Genomic DNA, 16,101 nt, shown 5'->3' on the forward strand with positions numbered 1-16,101 from the left:
TGAGCCGCTCTAGCACATTCATGAAACCAGAGCAAGAGGTTGCGGGAACCTCTGATGTACAACAAGTTGGTCAGAAGCACAGGTAAAATGAACGGCCTGGCCTTGGGATTGGAGTACGGGGTATGGGGGAGGTAAGGTAAGACTGAGCCCTCGGCCTGTGCAGCCCTCAGCCTGCTGGTGTCCAGGAATTGCTTGATGTGTGGGAAGCCCCAGCACATACACTGGAACTGGATCCAGGAACCTAAAAGAAGGGCGTATGATTGAATTAATCTAAAGCTCAAAGACAGGCCAAAGGCATCAGTGGCGGGAGATGGCACGACAGTACTACCTTGGAAGAGAGTAGTGACTGAAAGGGAGGTGAGAGCTGGTTCTAGAGAGCTCATACATAACCTTCTCCTTTTTGGTGTGGGTGTTGATTATATGTGTGTGTTAACTGGAAAATCATATAAGCTGCATATTTATGACTTGTGCATATTTTTGTATATGTATAGATTTCTATAAAGTCTACCTAAAATTAAGCTCTTTATAAAAAACATTTAGAACCTAAGTAATCCATCACTAACAAATTCCATAACCCTTAGATTTATTTCCTTCTCTTCTTGGTCCAAATATATTTTATATAGTAGTTTGAATCATACTGGACATATATTCTGAGCAATTTTGTATGTCATTTATAATTTTAAAAATATTTTTAAATGCCTGCATAATATTCCATCATGTGGATATCCACAGGATATGTTATCTGTCTTCTGCTGTCAGACATTTATACAACTTTCAATTGCTCACTATTTTACCATAATGACGTGTACACATTCAAATGAGAATATTTGTGTACATCTCTGAATAGTTCCTTATAATGGAAATGCAGAAAAATCCACTGATAGGTGCTGCCAAAATGTCCAAAAAGGTTCTACTAATTTACATCCACAGAAAACCGAATAATTTTTCTTCATTATCATTAAATCCACAGAAGTGCAATATAGTTTTTCTTCATTATCATTAAAATGAATCATCAAAATTGCTAATTTGGTCGAGGAAAGCTTATCTATCCTCTCTTTGTATCCTACTTTAATTTGAATTTCTCTTGTTACTGATGCAGTTGACTGTTTTTCAGATGTTCTCTATTAAGATTTCTTGTTCTGGGACTTGTTATTTTTTTTGTGTCCTCTGCTCATTGCCCTATTGGGAGTTTCAGTGTTTGTTGTTTGATTTGGATGAGGTCTGCTACCTTAAGGATAATAACTCTGGAAAATGTATATTTTCAGCAAATACTTTTCCCAGATGGTGATGTGATTTTGCAGTCTGATGTTTGAGGTAGAGAGGGGTTTTTGTTTTTAATTTCATCATTCACTAACATTTCTGTGATTTCTCAAAGGCTTCTATACTCAATCTTTCACTAGGGTTAGAAAAAACATTCAACTATATTTTCTTCTAGTTTTCCATACTTCCATTTACTAGATATTCGACTCTTTAATCCACTTGAAATTACTGAAATGTGATGTGAGGCAAAATTCAGGCTCCCTCCTCAAACAGTTAACCATTTGTACCAACATAATTGACTATGTGATATGTTTCTCATATTCATATACTACAGTATATTAACTTTAAATTCTTTGTTCTGTTTATGAGCTTCTACTGCATTCAACCTGGCTCCCTATTTCAAAACTAGTATCATAATATTTCGGTAATTGTACTTTTAAATTTGTTAGGGTTTGATATGGTAATTACCACCTGTCAAACAGATTTTCCCAAGGTTTTTTTTAAAGGTACACTAGCATATTTTTTCTCATCCAGGAACAATCTGTGTCTCTCCACTTACTCGAGCCTTCTTTTATAACCTTTAGTAAAGTATTTGCTTTCCTTTTGTATAGGTTCTGCTATTTTTTAATTTGTTGATTCCTTATAATTTTAAATATTTATTTGTAGCCATTATCAATTGGGGTTTTTCCTGTATATTTTCTAATTGCTTAATACTGGTATATGAGAAGATAATCTGTCCTTATAATTTAAAAAATTAATTAGCTAAACTGACTCAAGAAAAAAAAACAGAAAATCTCAATAGACCTATAACAAGTAGAGATTGAATCAATCATCACAAACCTCCCAGTAAAGAAAAGGCCTAGACCTGAGGGCTTCGTTGCTGGATTCTACCATACATTTAAAGAAGAATTCTTAACACATCAATCCTTCTCAAACTCTTCAAAAAAACTGAAAAGGGAACACTTCCTAACTCGTTCTACGAGGCCAGAATTACCTGGACGCCAAAGCCAGGTAAAAATATTACGAGAAAAGAAAAACAGACCAATATTCCTTATGAATATAGATGCAAAAATCCTCAACAAAATGACAAAATATTAGCAAATCTAGGAGTAGCCTGGTGGTCTAGCAACTAAGGACTTGGTGTTGTCACTGCTGTGACCTGAGGTGGATTCCTGGCTTGGAACTGCTGGAGGCATGGCTGAAAAAAAACAATATTAGCAAATCTAATCCAATAACATATTAAAAGGATTATTCACCATGACCAAGAGGGATTTATCCCAGGAATGCAAGGGTAGTTCAACATAAGACAACCAATCAATGTAACACATCACATTAATAGAATAAAGGAGAAAAAAAAAAACATAATCATCTTAATTGATGCCAAAAAGGCATATGACAAAATCCAACACTATTTCATTATAAAAATTGTCAGAAAACTAGGAGCAGAGGTAGAATTCCACAACTAGATAAAGGATATTTATGAAAACCCATAGCTAACATCACATTCAATGGTGAATGACAAAATCTTTCCCCCTAAGATTAGGAGCAAGACAAGAATGCTTGCCCTTACCACCACTATCAACACTGTACTGAAAATTTTAGCCAGAGCTATTAGGCTGTTTAATGCTGCTAACTGGATCCTTACAAATGATCAGCCACCTTTTCTGAAATCTCCTATTTTCAATTTTTCTGTTAGATAAAATGGTATCAGAAATACTCTGCAATCTTCTTTTTCCGCTAAACACGTATTGGTCTTTCCAAACTAATACTTTAGGTATACTTCAATCACTTTAACAGCTTCTTAGTTTCCTATCATGCAGATAGACCATGCATGCTTTATTTAACCAGTGCCTGATTCAGGGATATTCAAGTTACTTCTAAAGTTTTGCTCTTGCAAAGAATGCTGCTCAACAGTCTTGCCCTTACTCAAGTAGTTCTATGGGATAAAGTCCTAGAAGTAGAAACGATAGGTCAAAGGGTATCCACATTTGAAAATCGTCGTCTAGTTCTTTTCTCACTAAGGAGGGCTGCTGGAGTCAGTCAGATGCTCGATAATACACTAAGAATATATCCTGCTGGTCTTGAATATAGTTTTTTTAAAAAACTGATAACAAGTGGTATCAAATGACTTTTGGCATCGGTTAGATCTGGGGTTGGCAAACTACAGCCTGCAGACCAAAGCCACCTTGCCTCCTGTTTTTTTTTGTTTGTTTGTTGTCTTTTTGCCATTTCTTGGGCCGCTCCCATGGCATATGGAGGTTCCCAGGCTAGGGGTCGAATCGGAGCTGTAGCCGCCGGCCTACACCAGAGCCACAGCAACGCGGGTTCCGAGCTGCGTCTGCGACCTACACCACAGTTCACGGCAACTCTGGATCCTTAACCCACTGAGCAAGTCCAGCGATCGAACCCGCAACCTCATGGTTCTTAGTTGGTTTCGTTAACCACTGCGCCACAACGGGAACTCCGCCTCCTGTTTTTGTATAGCCCAAGAGCTAAGAACGATCTTGTTTTTTTTTGATGTTTCTTATTCCAAATTTTTAAGTTTCAAATTAAAAAAAAAAAAAGAATATTTCATGAAATGGAAAAATTATAGCAAATTCAAATTTCAGTGTCCATAAAGTTTTACTGAAACACAGATATACCCATCTGTTAATATAATGCTGTTTTCATGTTTCAACAGCAGAGCTGAGTTGTTGTAACAGAGCCTTTACAGCTGCAAATCCTAAAATATTTACTATCTGGCCCTTTATAGAGAAAGTTTGCTGACCTCCAATCTAAGCAACAACATTTCAGGGTTTTAAAGAGTAGGAAACTCAATTCTCTAAGCAAAGGGCATATTGTCCTGTAGCTACTGAAAGAATGTTCCAAGGGGTTAATGTCTCTTAGCTCCCTGTATAAGTGAGGAAGTGAATAGCCTCGCATTTCCTTTGTTATTATGGTGGAGAATCAACCTTTGGAAGGACAAGTAGCTAGAGTTCTGGTTGGAGGACTCTAATTTCCATGGACTCTTTTTTTGGTGCTAATGTAAATGATGCTATGTTTTTGATTGATTGATTGACTGATGGTCTTTTTAGGGCCGCTCCCGTGACATATGGAGGTTCCCAGGCTAAGGATTGAATCGGAGCTGTAGCCACTGGCCTACACCACAGCTCACGGCAATGCTGGATCTTTAACCCACTGAGCGAAGGGCTAGGGATTAAACCCACATCCTCATGGATACTAGTCAGATTCTCTAGCACTGAGCCATGATAAGAACTCCAATTCAGTTTGTGCTTTGTCACCAAATAGTTAAAATTTTAGTTACCTGCTATAAATAATTTTTAAGACAGAGAATATATTCTCTCCAATGCTTTCCAAGGCTACCTTCCCACTCCCCACAGAACAGAAATAGAAAAGGAGACATGACAAAGCTTGAATGAAGGGAAAATGCAAGCACAAAAAAATACGGTGTTATTATCATGAAGCTCGATAATAACTAACTAATGTAAAAGGTATATGAATATTTAAGCAATTTACTGAAAATGGGGACCAGGGAGCGAAATTTCACAACAGGAGAAAATTTAAGAAAATTACCATATGACAAGTGGGATGGTTGCTGAGAGTTATCACTGTCATCTTGAAAATCTGTTTCTACAGTCAATATCTCATCAGTGGAAAATGTGTTCTCAGTATCCTCTGTATCAGACTCTTCTATTATCACAATATCAACGTCATCATCAGCATCACTGTCATCTTCAATAGTTATAATGACATAATCTAAGAATAAGCAAAGAGAAAGCCTAGATTAGGTGCCACATTAAATGAACAGTTTCTAGAGCAAACTACCTTATAAACTTATGGAGTATTTAAAAACATTTAGCTGAAAAACTGCATTAAATATTTTCATATCTCTAATCACTGCAAGTTAGCTACGAAATCAATTGCTTAGTGTGAAGTTTTGCAATATATATGTATGTATACGCAAATAGTATTATTTCTAGAATTTCCAATTCTATAGAGCAATAAATTTCTTCTCATTTAAGAAACTGGACCACCTGGTCCAGGTACTATGTGTTTAATGATATGCTTTTAATTTTTAAGTGACACAACTGATGTTACACAACCACACTTTGTGGTGACCATGAATTTCCAAACTTGTTCTCTAAAAATTAATATTAAACTTTATGATAATAAACAATGTAGAAATAACGTACAAAAGTATATGTTACCAAGTTAAATTCAAATTGAATCTCACAGATGTGAAACAGACAAAATAAACTAAATGTGAAATATCAACTCACTAAATCATTTTAATCAATATGAAAAAATAGCACAATATATTAATGGGCTTTCTTATTTCTTAAAGTTGGTCTGAAAAAGAACATGTTTAAGATTGAAGTATTAGAGTTCCCAGTGTGGTGCAGTGGGTTAAGGATCCAGCATTGCCACAGCTGTGATATAGGGCGAAGCTGTGGCTCAGATTCCGTCTTTGGCCTCGGAACTTCCACATGCTGAGGATGCAGGTGAAAAAGAAGGGGGACAAAAGACTGAAGGATTAACTTGCAGATCACATCTACACTGCATAATTTGGATTCATTACATTAATTTGAAATGGACCAAAGTATTAGGCTAAAGTAATTAGCTAGTATAGGTGATATGAAAATGGCACTAAGTTAGGAATCACATGGAGTAGGTTCCAATTCAGGCTCTCAAGCTATCCAGAATCATGGACTTTGGGCCAGACACAGCTGCTCTTTTGCCTGTTTTCTCATCCATAAAACTTTGGGGTTGGGTTTAAAGAGTTGCAGTTAACTCTACTTAATAGTCTTGATGAAATAAAATAATTTATTTTATTGATGAAATAATAATTATTTATTTATAGCTTTTATCCTAAAAGCTACAAAATTATCCAAACGAAAAGAAAATTGGTTAAATCAATTATGGTATTCCTGTATGAGAGAATGACATATTGCCAAGAAGCACAATCTCAAAAGAATGTCTATGGACTTCCCGTGTGCCTTGCAGCATAACTACTCAGTGTTACTTCTACAGTGGCTGTGGCTTGACCCCCAGCTCAAAAGAATGTTTATTAATATCAGAAATGCTTATGAAATAATGTGAAAGGGGGGAAAGAGAGCAGAAAAATACAATATAATCCTAACTGAGAGCAGAAAGGACTAAACCAATGGTTATCTCTAGAAGAAGGAAGTATACCAGTGGTTATCTCTATGTCACGATCTCTGGATGGCAAAATTATCTTCATTAGAGTTCTCTGTATTTAAGATTCTCTGGAGTTGCCGTCGTGGCGCAGTGGTTAACAAATCCGACTAGGAACCATGAGGTTGCGGGTTTGGTCCCTGGCCTTGCTCAGTGGGTTAAGGATCCAGCGTTGCCGTGAGCTGTGGTGTACGTTGCAGACGCGGCTCGGATCCCGCGTTGCTGTGGCTCTGGTGTAGGCCTGCGGCTACAGCTCCGATTTGACCCCTAGCCTGGGAACCTCCATATGCCATGGGAGCGGCTCAAGAAAAAGGCAAAAAGACCAAAAAAAAAAAAAAAGATTCTCTACAACGAAGTTTAGACTTTATAATCTAAATAAAGAAGAAAATAACAAAGGCAACTAAAATTTTATTTTTAAGACAAGTTTTCGTCTATCAATAGCTCTTACAAACTATTACTAGTAAAGTTATTGACAACTCCACTAAGGTTTCTCAGTTAATTTGCAAAATACCAACTAACTCCTTTAGGTATATATATATAACATAGCCTTCACAGGAAATTTTTAAGACATTATAACATTTGTAAGTTTTTGAAGATTATGCTCCCAAGGTGCAAGGAACTAAGCTGCCATGATTTTTATCAGAGAAGGCATAGTTCACAATGGTCAGGGCTGACACCTGCATTTCACTTGCCTACTGCACAGAATACACACAGCAAAATAGGGCAGATTGCAATGGCCAGGCTGCTCTGTTTTGGGGGGGGGGGTTGTTTTGTTTTTTGTTTGTTTGTTTTTTTAAGTGAACTGTACGTTAATACACGGAACAATCATTTTCTAACTTTACTGTCAGGGCTCTTAAAAAGCAGCCCTTGAAATCTCCCTATCGAACTTGAGAGACGACAAAGCCAGCCAGATGCGGGATAATACCACCAAAACTGTGTCCCATCAGCTAGCATTCCCTGCAGCCAGGCTCGGAACTGAATCGAGGCTATGCACTGCTTTATAAAACAATGTGTAGAAAAATTGCTTATAAAATCTTTACTTGTAAACATTAAAGCAGCTGACCACTTGGTATTATAAAACCCCAGAGCAGTCCTAATTTGGGGAAAGCTGGATAGCAGAGGGAGGGAGGGAGGGAAGCGATCTCCGACAGACTTAATTATTGGTCTTTTCTATTGACTAACCGTGCTAACCGTACAGCAGGCTGGAGCACCCACAAAAGGGGTCCCCTGTTTTACAGAGGTCCTCACTTTTACAACGTTCTCTGACTCCTGCATCTGCCCTCTTAATGCAAAGAAGAGGCTCTATGTGCAAGGATTTCTCCACACATATATCTTTATTTTCTTTATCCTTATTTGCATATTTATCATAAAACGGCAAGGCTGCCCTGTCTTTGATCAAACGCAGTTACAAACAAAGCCTCAAAAGCAACGTCTTAATCTCAAAAGATGTTATAATGAATCAACTCGCTCTTTTGTCAATTCTTTAAACTCCAAATTTATATAAAATTGTGGTGGTGAGCCTGCTGTAGGATATACAAAAGTAGAACTATAATATTGTACACATGAAACATGTTATAAACCAATGTTACTTCGATTAAAAGAAAACAAACCTAAAAAAATTTAAAAGTTGTAAAGTTAAAAAAAAATTCTATATAACATCTGAGAGGCTTCATCCTTCCTGGACCCCTACCTCCTCCAACAGGGAAAGAAAAAAAAGAATCAACTTGTCCCAGGAAGCACCAAGAACTTAAAAAAATAAGTGGCCAAGAGTTCCCTGGTGGCCTAGCGGATTAAGGATTCCGTGTTGTCACTGTGGTCGCTCAGGTTTGATCCCTGACCAGTAAACTTCCACATGCCCCGGGCACAGCCAAAAAAAAAAAAAAAGGTGGCCAAATTTCAAAAGCTCACACAAGCTGGCATTCCCCCCACCCCCACCCCCATGAGGTGGTGGGAACGCCCCCTAACATCTCCACGCGGCGCTGCTGAAATCTGAGGTTGCCAAGTGCAGACTCGCTCTTCCAGCAAAGCAAACCCTCTCCTCCCGAAAAGTGCCCCAGCCACCAAGCCAAATCGTCTTCCTGGCACAACATGCGGTGCTCAGCAGCTGACTGTGGCGTGTGCTCACACGAGGCCTTGGGAAAAAAAAGTTCAAGTAAAAAGCGCGGGCGCACACACCGGCTCCGGCGCCAAAGCCTGCCACGCTGCCTCCTGGCGCGCGAGTGAAAAGAGCCGCGATGGCGCCCCCTGCCGCATGGTGACAGCTGAAACTCTTCTGCGGCCGCTAGAGGTCCCAGAAAGAACCGCCGCCCTCACACCGGAAACTTGGTCAGGCCATCAACCCCGGAGACACCATCAACCCCCAGGAAGCTGCCAGCTCTGGGGTCACCTCAAGTTCCTGGAACACCATGAACCCCGGGGACCCGAGAGCCCCAAGATCCGCTCGAGCCCCTGAGACACCATGAACCCTGCGTCCCCCTGCAGGTTCCAGATCACTTCAAGCCTCGGGGACGCCATGAACCCCAGGAACTCCAAAAGTCCCAGATCACCTCCAGCCTCCAGGACACCACAGACCCAGAGGACTTGAAAGCCCCAGATCGCCTCAAGCCTCTGGGATGCCATGAACCCTGGGATCCCCGGACCCCCAGATCGCCTCCAGCACCCGGAACACCATGAACCCTGAGGCCCTGAAACCCGCAGATCACCTCCGGCCTCAGGGATGCCATGAACCTCAGGGACTCCCAAAAGCCCCAGATCGTCTCCAGCCCCTAGTACACCAGGAACCCCAGGACCCCGAAAGCTCCGGGATCACCTCAAGCCTCTGGAACGCCATGAACCATGGAGACACACTGAGGGCCTCGAGCCCCAGGGACGCCCTGGAATTGAGGCCAGACTCTGCCCACCCGGGTTCCCACACGCACACTGACCAATATGAGTCTGTGGCCAAGAGGCCACCAACAGACACGCCGTGACCACTGATCAGCCGGGTCCCGCGGTCTCCTGTGTAGGGCGCCGGGTGGGACCCTGTCAGAGCCTTTCCTCAGGCTGGACAAGGAGAGGCAGAAGCTAGCGGGGCAGCTTTAGGGAGGGACCCTTACCCTGCTCCTCAGACATTGTGAGGCGGGGAGCCCAGCTCTGAGCGCCTCAGGATCGGCGTCAGCGCTGCGGCCGGACCCGCGCGGCACACACCGTGCAACTGCAGCCGACTGAGGCGACAAATGTAAGGCCCGCGAAACGCCTAGGTTTCTGCAGCTGCGCAGTAGCGCCGGGCGTGTGAGCGTGACTGCAGGGGAGGGGGAGGGCGAGGGCGACGCCAAGTGTCGTGCCTTGCTCCCTCGCTTTCTACTTGTATGTATATATTGTTTGCTTCTTTCCATAGGCGCACACACACACACACACACACACACACACAAAATGAACTGGTAGCCACCAGGATAATTCGGCCCCTCCATAAGTATTCTTCACACAAAGGACATCATAGAAAAAGTATAAAATATGAGAGGTTTGAGTTCAGACTTTTTCTAAAGTTTTCCAGTTTTTGCACCCATGTCCAACATCAGCTTTGGGAACGAACCCGGAAATAAACCACCTTTCCAAATGTGGCCTTAATAAGGCCCATTAAATCTATACCCTGTCCTTCGGCTGCACCGCTCTTTACTTGCCGTTTTCCAACAGCAATGTGCTTCTTTCCTCCCCTAAGTAGTAACAGCTGCGATTGACCGAGTGCTCAGCACGAGCCAGCCACTTAACATGTCTGATCTTATGTGTTCCTCGACACTGTAAAGAAGTCAGTATTACTGTCCCATTTTAAAGATGAGAAAACTGAGGCTTGGAGAGTTTCCTTAATTTGCTAAAAGCCACAAAGCTAGTGGCAGAGTTATGATTTGAACACACGTATTACCGCAGCCCCAGAGCACATGCTCGCATCCCTTATGTTATTCTACTTCCTGCTAAATGGCTTCTGGAAATTTTTTACATCCATTGAAGCTTGTTCTATTAGGACATCTGTTCTAATAATATCTGCATCAAGACACTTTCCTACAGCACACCCCCCTCCCACCCCCGTAATCCTTCTCTAGGATTCCACAGGGGGTTACTGTCACCTTTTAGCACTTAAGACATTTTGCCTGATATTAGAAATATGTGTAGACATCTCTCTCTCCTTCTAAGTTCCTGGAGAGAAGCACTACATCTTATTTATATTTAAGTAGTACTTCCCTCACAAGGTTCTAAGAATTAAATGCTATAAAATATAATGTACCGAGCACAGTGCCTGGAATCTTGGTTCCGTTTCACTGTATCAGTTCCACAGTGACTCTTGGCACTGTGCACTCCTCATCTGGGGGGAAGGGTGAGAGTTTCTTCACTTGTAAGAAGGAAGGATCTGTAGTTCCCGTCCTGGTGCAGGGGAAACAATCCGACTGGGAACCATGAGATTGCGGGTTCGATCCCTGCCCTTGCTCAGTGGGTTAACGATCCGGCGTTGCCGTGAGCTGTGGTGTAGGTCGCAGACGCGGCTGGGATCCCGAGTTGCTGTGGCTGTGGTGTAGGCAGCAGCTGCAGCTCCAATTAGATCCCTAGCCTGGGAACCTCCATATGCCGCAGGTGCGGCCCTAAAAAAGAAAGGGAAAAAAAAAGTATCTATCTCCTTAGGTAGAAATAAATGTAGAGATGCTTCCCTGGGGTACAGGGGTGTAAATGGTAAGAGGGTGCACAGGGAACGTGGGTAATAGAAAGGAAGCCCTATGCTCCCTTCACAACACAATCAAACACAGACCATACTTGAAAAATTCCCTGAGCAGACAAAACCAGTGTCTTTTATCAAAACACACAAACAAAGCTTAATTTTGCTTATTTTGCAAGGCAAGTGAGGCTAACATTACCTGGGTCAGCTCTTGCTTATGCCTCTGAACATCACAGGCAAAACTTAATCTATTCCTCCAAATTGCTATGAGGGGACCACTAACCAATTCACTTTCATTTAAGAAAATTCTGGAGTTCCCATCGTGGCGCAGTGGTTAACGAATCCGACTAGGAACCATGAGGTTGCGGGTTCGGTCCCTGCCCTTGCTCAGTGGGTTAACGATCCGGCGTTGCCGTGAGCTGTGGTGTAGGTTGCAGACGCGGCTCGTATCCTGCGTTGCTGTGGCTCTGGCGTAGGCCGGTGGCTACAGCTCCGATTGGACCCCTAGCCTGGGAACCTCCATATGCCACGGGAGCGGCCTAAGAAATAGCAACAACAACAACAACAAAAAGACAAAACACAAAAAATAAAAAAATAAATTAAAAAAAATAAGAAAATTCTGATATCATAACCAATCAATCTGAAGAATAGTCACTGCCTCCATACTACATAAGCTGCTTTATAACAATAGACCTCTGAGTCTCATTCCATGTTTCAGTTCAGTGTTCATGGTTTGCACACTGTTCATTTGGTGGGTGCAAAATAAACCTTTACTAATCACTACCCCAGTGATTCACTGGTTTCACTTCTGTTTATTTTTTTTCCTGAACTTTTAACACTGGTACACCCCTTCCACTTCACATTCACCTTTTGGCCTGCTCTGTCAAAATGGGTATGGATTTTTTTCTCCCTCTTTGCCGGTGGCAAAATTTATGCTCCTTTCAGTAGAGGGTGCTGGAGAGAGATTATAAAAGGAACACGTTTTACCCTACAGAGCATACTCCTGGCAAGTTCCCGAGGGTCGATTTACAGCAAGCTCTACCGGTGCAGCAGTACAGTGGTTTGTATCATTCAGCCATAGCTGTGCCTTCTTGGGCCCATGATCAGACCCATAGGTAGTAGCTGTTCCTTGGAGCTGTTATTCCTATATTCTTGAGAGTTTTGTTTCATACTAGCCAATCCCTCATTACTCCAATCCACTGTTATACTTAATAGTCTTCATCTTAACCTTTCTCTGTTCCAATTACTAGGCGATTTTTCTCTTCATCTTATACTCAGAAGGATCTATGTCTGTTCCTGGAATGTCATGGAACATCCAACAGATGCTCGACAGTTCCTTCACTTTCATTTCTACTCAGACCTCTCCATTCTTTCACTTGATCCCCTCTCTATGACAGGGCATAGAATGAAAGGTGGGAATGCTTTCTTACCGTGGGTCACCCCTAAGGCTAGCTTTTCTTCTAGTTTGCCTAAGGTGCAGCAACCTGAATAGGGCAGAAAATGGTGCCCAGGAGATCTCGCAGATACGAGAGAAGTGGGAGGAGATGCTGGTAGTGCCATCAAGCTACACTTAGGTGTGAGCTGCATCACAGGCACAACAGAAGAGGAGGTATTTCTCAGTGCAGCCATGGAGTTCTGCCTCCTGTAACAGTGGACTGGGGGATGCAGAGCAGCCATTCCCCTGGAAGACAACTAAAAAAGCTGGATGAAGTGTTTTAAAAACGGTGACAAGAACATCAAAAAGTTAACATACCAAGGAGCAACTACTGAGCTCAGAGCTGGGAAAGACCAGAAACCTTGAGAGGTGTGAGAAGCCGAATGGATTGCTTTTGCTCCAGAGCATTTACTGATCCACGAAAGGAGGAAAGGCTCTGCTGTACTTCTGGCGGCTTTGTGGGGCTAAAAGACAAAAGTCAGAATCTGGGAGCTATCAAAGAAAAGGGGCTTGTAAACCACCCCTTCTCTTGGACAGAGACCACCAAGAGTCCTCCTCCCTTCAGAGTAAAAGTGATCCAGAATTAACCAACAGTTAACCACGAGTCTCATAGTACATGGGGATTCACCGGTCCCAGGCGCTTGGCATAAGCAAACAAAATTTCTTTCCTGCAAAGATAACATCAAATTATTTCCACAAACAATATTTCTTATAAGTTTACTTTATTGACAGACAGTTGATTTACAATGTTGTACTAATTGCTGCTGTACAGCAAAGTGACTCAGATATATATATACATTCTTTTTCCATCATGGTTTATCACAGGATACTGAATACAGTCCGTCCACTGCACTATGCAGTAGGACTTGTTATTTAGCCATGCTATATATGAGTTTGCATGTGTTAATCCCAAACTCCCAGTCCTTCCCTCCCCACCCCCTTCTCCGTGGCAACCACAAGTCTATTCTCTATGTCTGTGAGACTGTTTCTATTTCGGAGAGAAGTTCATCTTCACAAACAATATTTAAATGGAATATCTGGCATGAAGTAAAATATAATCCGTTTTGGAAAGATAAGACAACAGGAGAAAGAAGCAATAAAATCATCTAGGCTGGAGGGAGACAGAGCCCTCTGCTGCACCCTTCACCCTCCATGATAACCTCTTGCACCCGATGGTCCTGATACAGGCAACTGGTTAGCGACTCGGGTCCTCTGGAGGAAGCTGATCTGTGAGCTCTTAGGACATCCCTGGTCAGGACAGAGACTGGAAAATCCTGGAGGGCCCAGGTTTTCAGGAAGGCACCTCCTCACCTTTCAGTCTGGGAGAACATGTTCCAGCAAAGCCAGGGAGAGAGGCTCGCCGGCCCAGGCCTCTCCAGCTCCTCTTAAAGGCGAAAAGAGAAGCTGAGGACCCCGCACGCTCCCCAGCGCATGGAGCTGAAGCCACGACCCCAAGGTTCGCGGGGGGTGAGAAAAACAGAGCAGAGAAAGGTGGGTGGGGCTCTTGGGAGGCAACAGGGAGGAGGACGGCAGGCGTGGTCCTCCAGAGAGCGGGAGGAGGAAGGGCGGGCGAGCTGGGGAGCCTGGGGCCCAGACGCCAGCCACTGCCCCCGAGGGAGGGCGGCCGGGGCATCGGCCACGGTCCTCACCCACTGCTCCCCACCCTGGCTCCACCTGAAATTGCCAGAGGAACTGTAACAATTCCTAGTGTCTGGGCCTGGGCCCCAGAGATCCCCATGCTGCTGGTCAGGGGCAGCCAGATGCTGGGGCTGAAGAATTCCAAGGGATTCTCACAGGCACCAGGCTGAAGGGCACCACTCTGTTCTTCATGAGGGGCTGGTCACAGGATCATTGCATTTATTCATTTATTTTACATTTTTTTAAGTATAGTTGATTTACAATGTTTCTTCAATTTCTGTTGTAGAGCAAAGCGACCCAATCACACATAGTTCCCTATGCTATACCACAGGGCCTCATTGCCCATCTATTCCAGATGTAAGAACTTGCAGCCAAAAACCCCAAACTGCCCATCCATCCCACTCCCTCCCCCTCCCCCCCTGAGAACCACAGGTGATGGGTTTCTGCTTTAGATAGGATCATCTGTGCCATATTTTAGATTCTACAAATAAGTGATATCATATGGTATTTGTCTTTCTCTTTTTGGCTTACTTCACTTAGTATGAGAACTTCTAGTTCCATCCATGTTGCTGCAAATGGCATTAGTTTATCTTTTTTATGGCTGAGTAGTATTCCATTGTATACATATGTACTGCATCTTAATACATTCATCTGTTGATGGACATTTAGGTTGTTTCCATGTCTTGGCTATTGTGAATAGTGCTGTGATGAATATGGGGTGCATGTATGTTTTTCAATGAAAGTTTTGTCTGGATATATGCCCAGCCATGGGATTGCTGGAACAGATGGTAGTTCTATATTTGGTTTTCTGAGGTACCTCCATAGTGTTTTCCACAGCAGTTGTACCAACATACATTCCCCCCTACAATGAAGCAGGGATCTTTGCGTTTAATTCTTACATCACCTGACAGGTTCATGTTACCAGCTTCATTCATGGACAGGGAACTCAGTAGGCAAGAGGTTGTGAAGTGACATTAAATGCCCACTCTGTCCTCAAGACAGAGGAAGTACAATATTCTCACAAAACAGCAATGATCTCACTGGTTTAGCCCCATCAAAACTACTGCGACTGGATGGGCAACAGGCACATGAAAAGATGCTTAACATTACTAAGCATCAGGGAAATGCAAATCAAAACCACAATGAGCTATCACCTCACACCTGTCAGAATGGTCATTATCAAAAAGAACATAACAAATATCATTGGGGATATGAAGAAGAGGGAACCCTCATATGCTGTTGGTTGGCATATACATGGATACAGCTACTATGGAAAATGGTACAGAGGTTTCTCAACTAAAAATAGAACTACCATATGTCCTAGCAATTCCAGATGTGAATATATATCCAAAAGAAAAAAAAAACCACTAATGCAAAAAGATACATGCACCCCAATGTTCATAGCAGCATTATTTTACAATTGCCAAGATATGCAAGCAACCCAAGTGTCCATCAACAGATGAATGGATAAAGATGTTAGCTAGATAGATATAGATATAATAAAATAACAATTACCCATAAATAAGAATTTGCCATTTATAGCAACACAAATGGACTTGAAGGGCATTATGCTTAATGAAATAAGAAAGACAGAGAAAGACAAATACTGTATGATATCATTCATATGTGGAATCTAAAAAATACAACACATTAGTGAATAAAACCAAAAAGAAGCAGACTTAGAGAAACAGAGAAAAAAGCAGTGGCTACCAGTGGAGAGAGGGAAGGATGGAGGGGCAAGATAGGGATATAAAATTAATGGATACAAACTTATGTATAAAATAAGCTACAAGGATATATTGTACAACGAAAGGTATACAACCAATATTTTATAACAACTATAATTGGAGTATAAACTTTAAAAATTGTCAATCACTATTGGACACTGGGA

General features: G+C 42.2%; 1 protein-coding gene across 1 annotated transcript in view; it reads right to left on the reverse strand.

Moving 5' to 3' along the window:
- The window catches only part of BEND2 (BEN domain containing 2), a 68,034-nt gene extending 59,325 nt beyond the window's left edge, over positions 1-8,709 (reverse strand). Inside the window, exons 1-2 of the mRNA XM_047764152.1 lie at positions 8,628-8,709; positions 4,834-5,016 (exon numbers count right to left, since the gene is read on the reverse strand). Of these exons, the coding sequence (XP_047620108.1) occupies positions 4,834-5,016; positions 8,628-8,709 (265 nt within the window). The remainder of the gene's footprint in view (positions 1-4,833; positions 5,017-8,627) is intronic.
- Between the last annotated feature and the right edge of the window lie 7,392 nt (positions 8,710-16,101).

Source organism: Phacochoerus africanus, chromosome X, assembly GCF_016906955.1.
Source record: "Phacochoerus africanus isolate WHEZ1 chromosome X, ROS_Pafr_v1, whole genome shotgun sequence".
Lineage (NCBI taxonomy): Eukaryota > Metazoa > Chordata > Mammalia > Artiodactyla > Suidae > Phacochoerus > Phacochoerus africanus.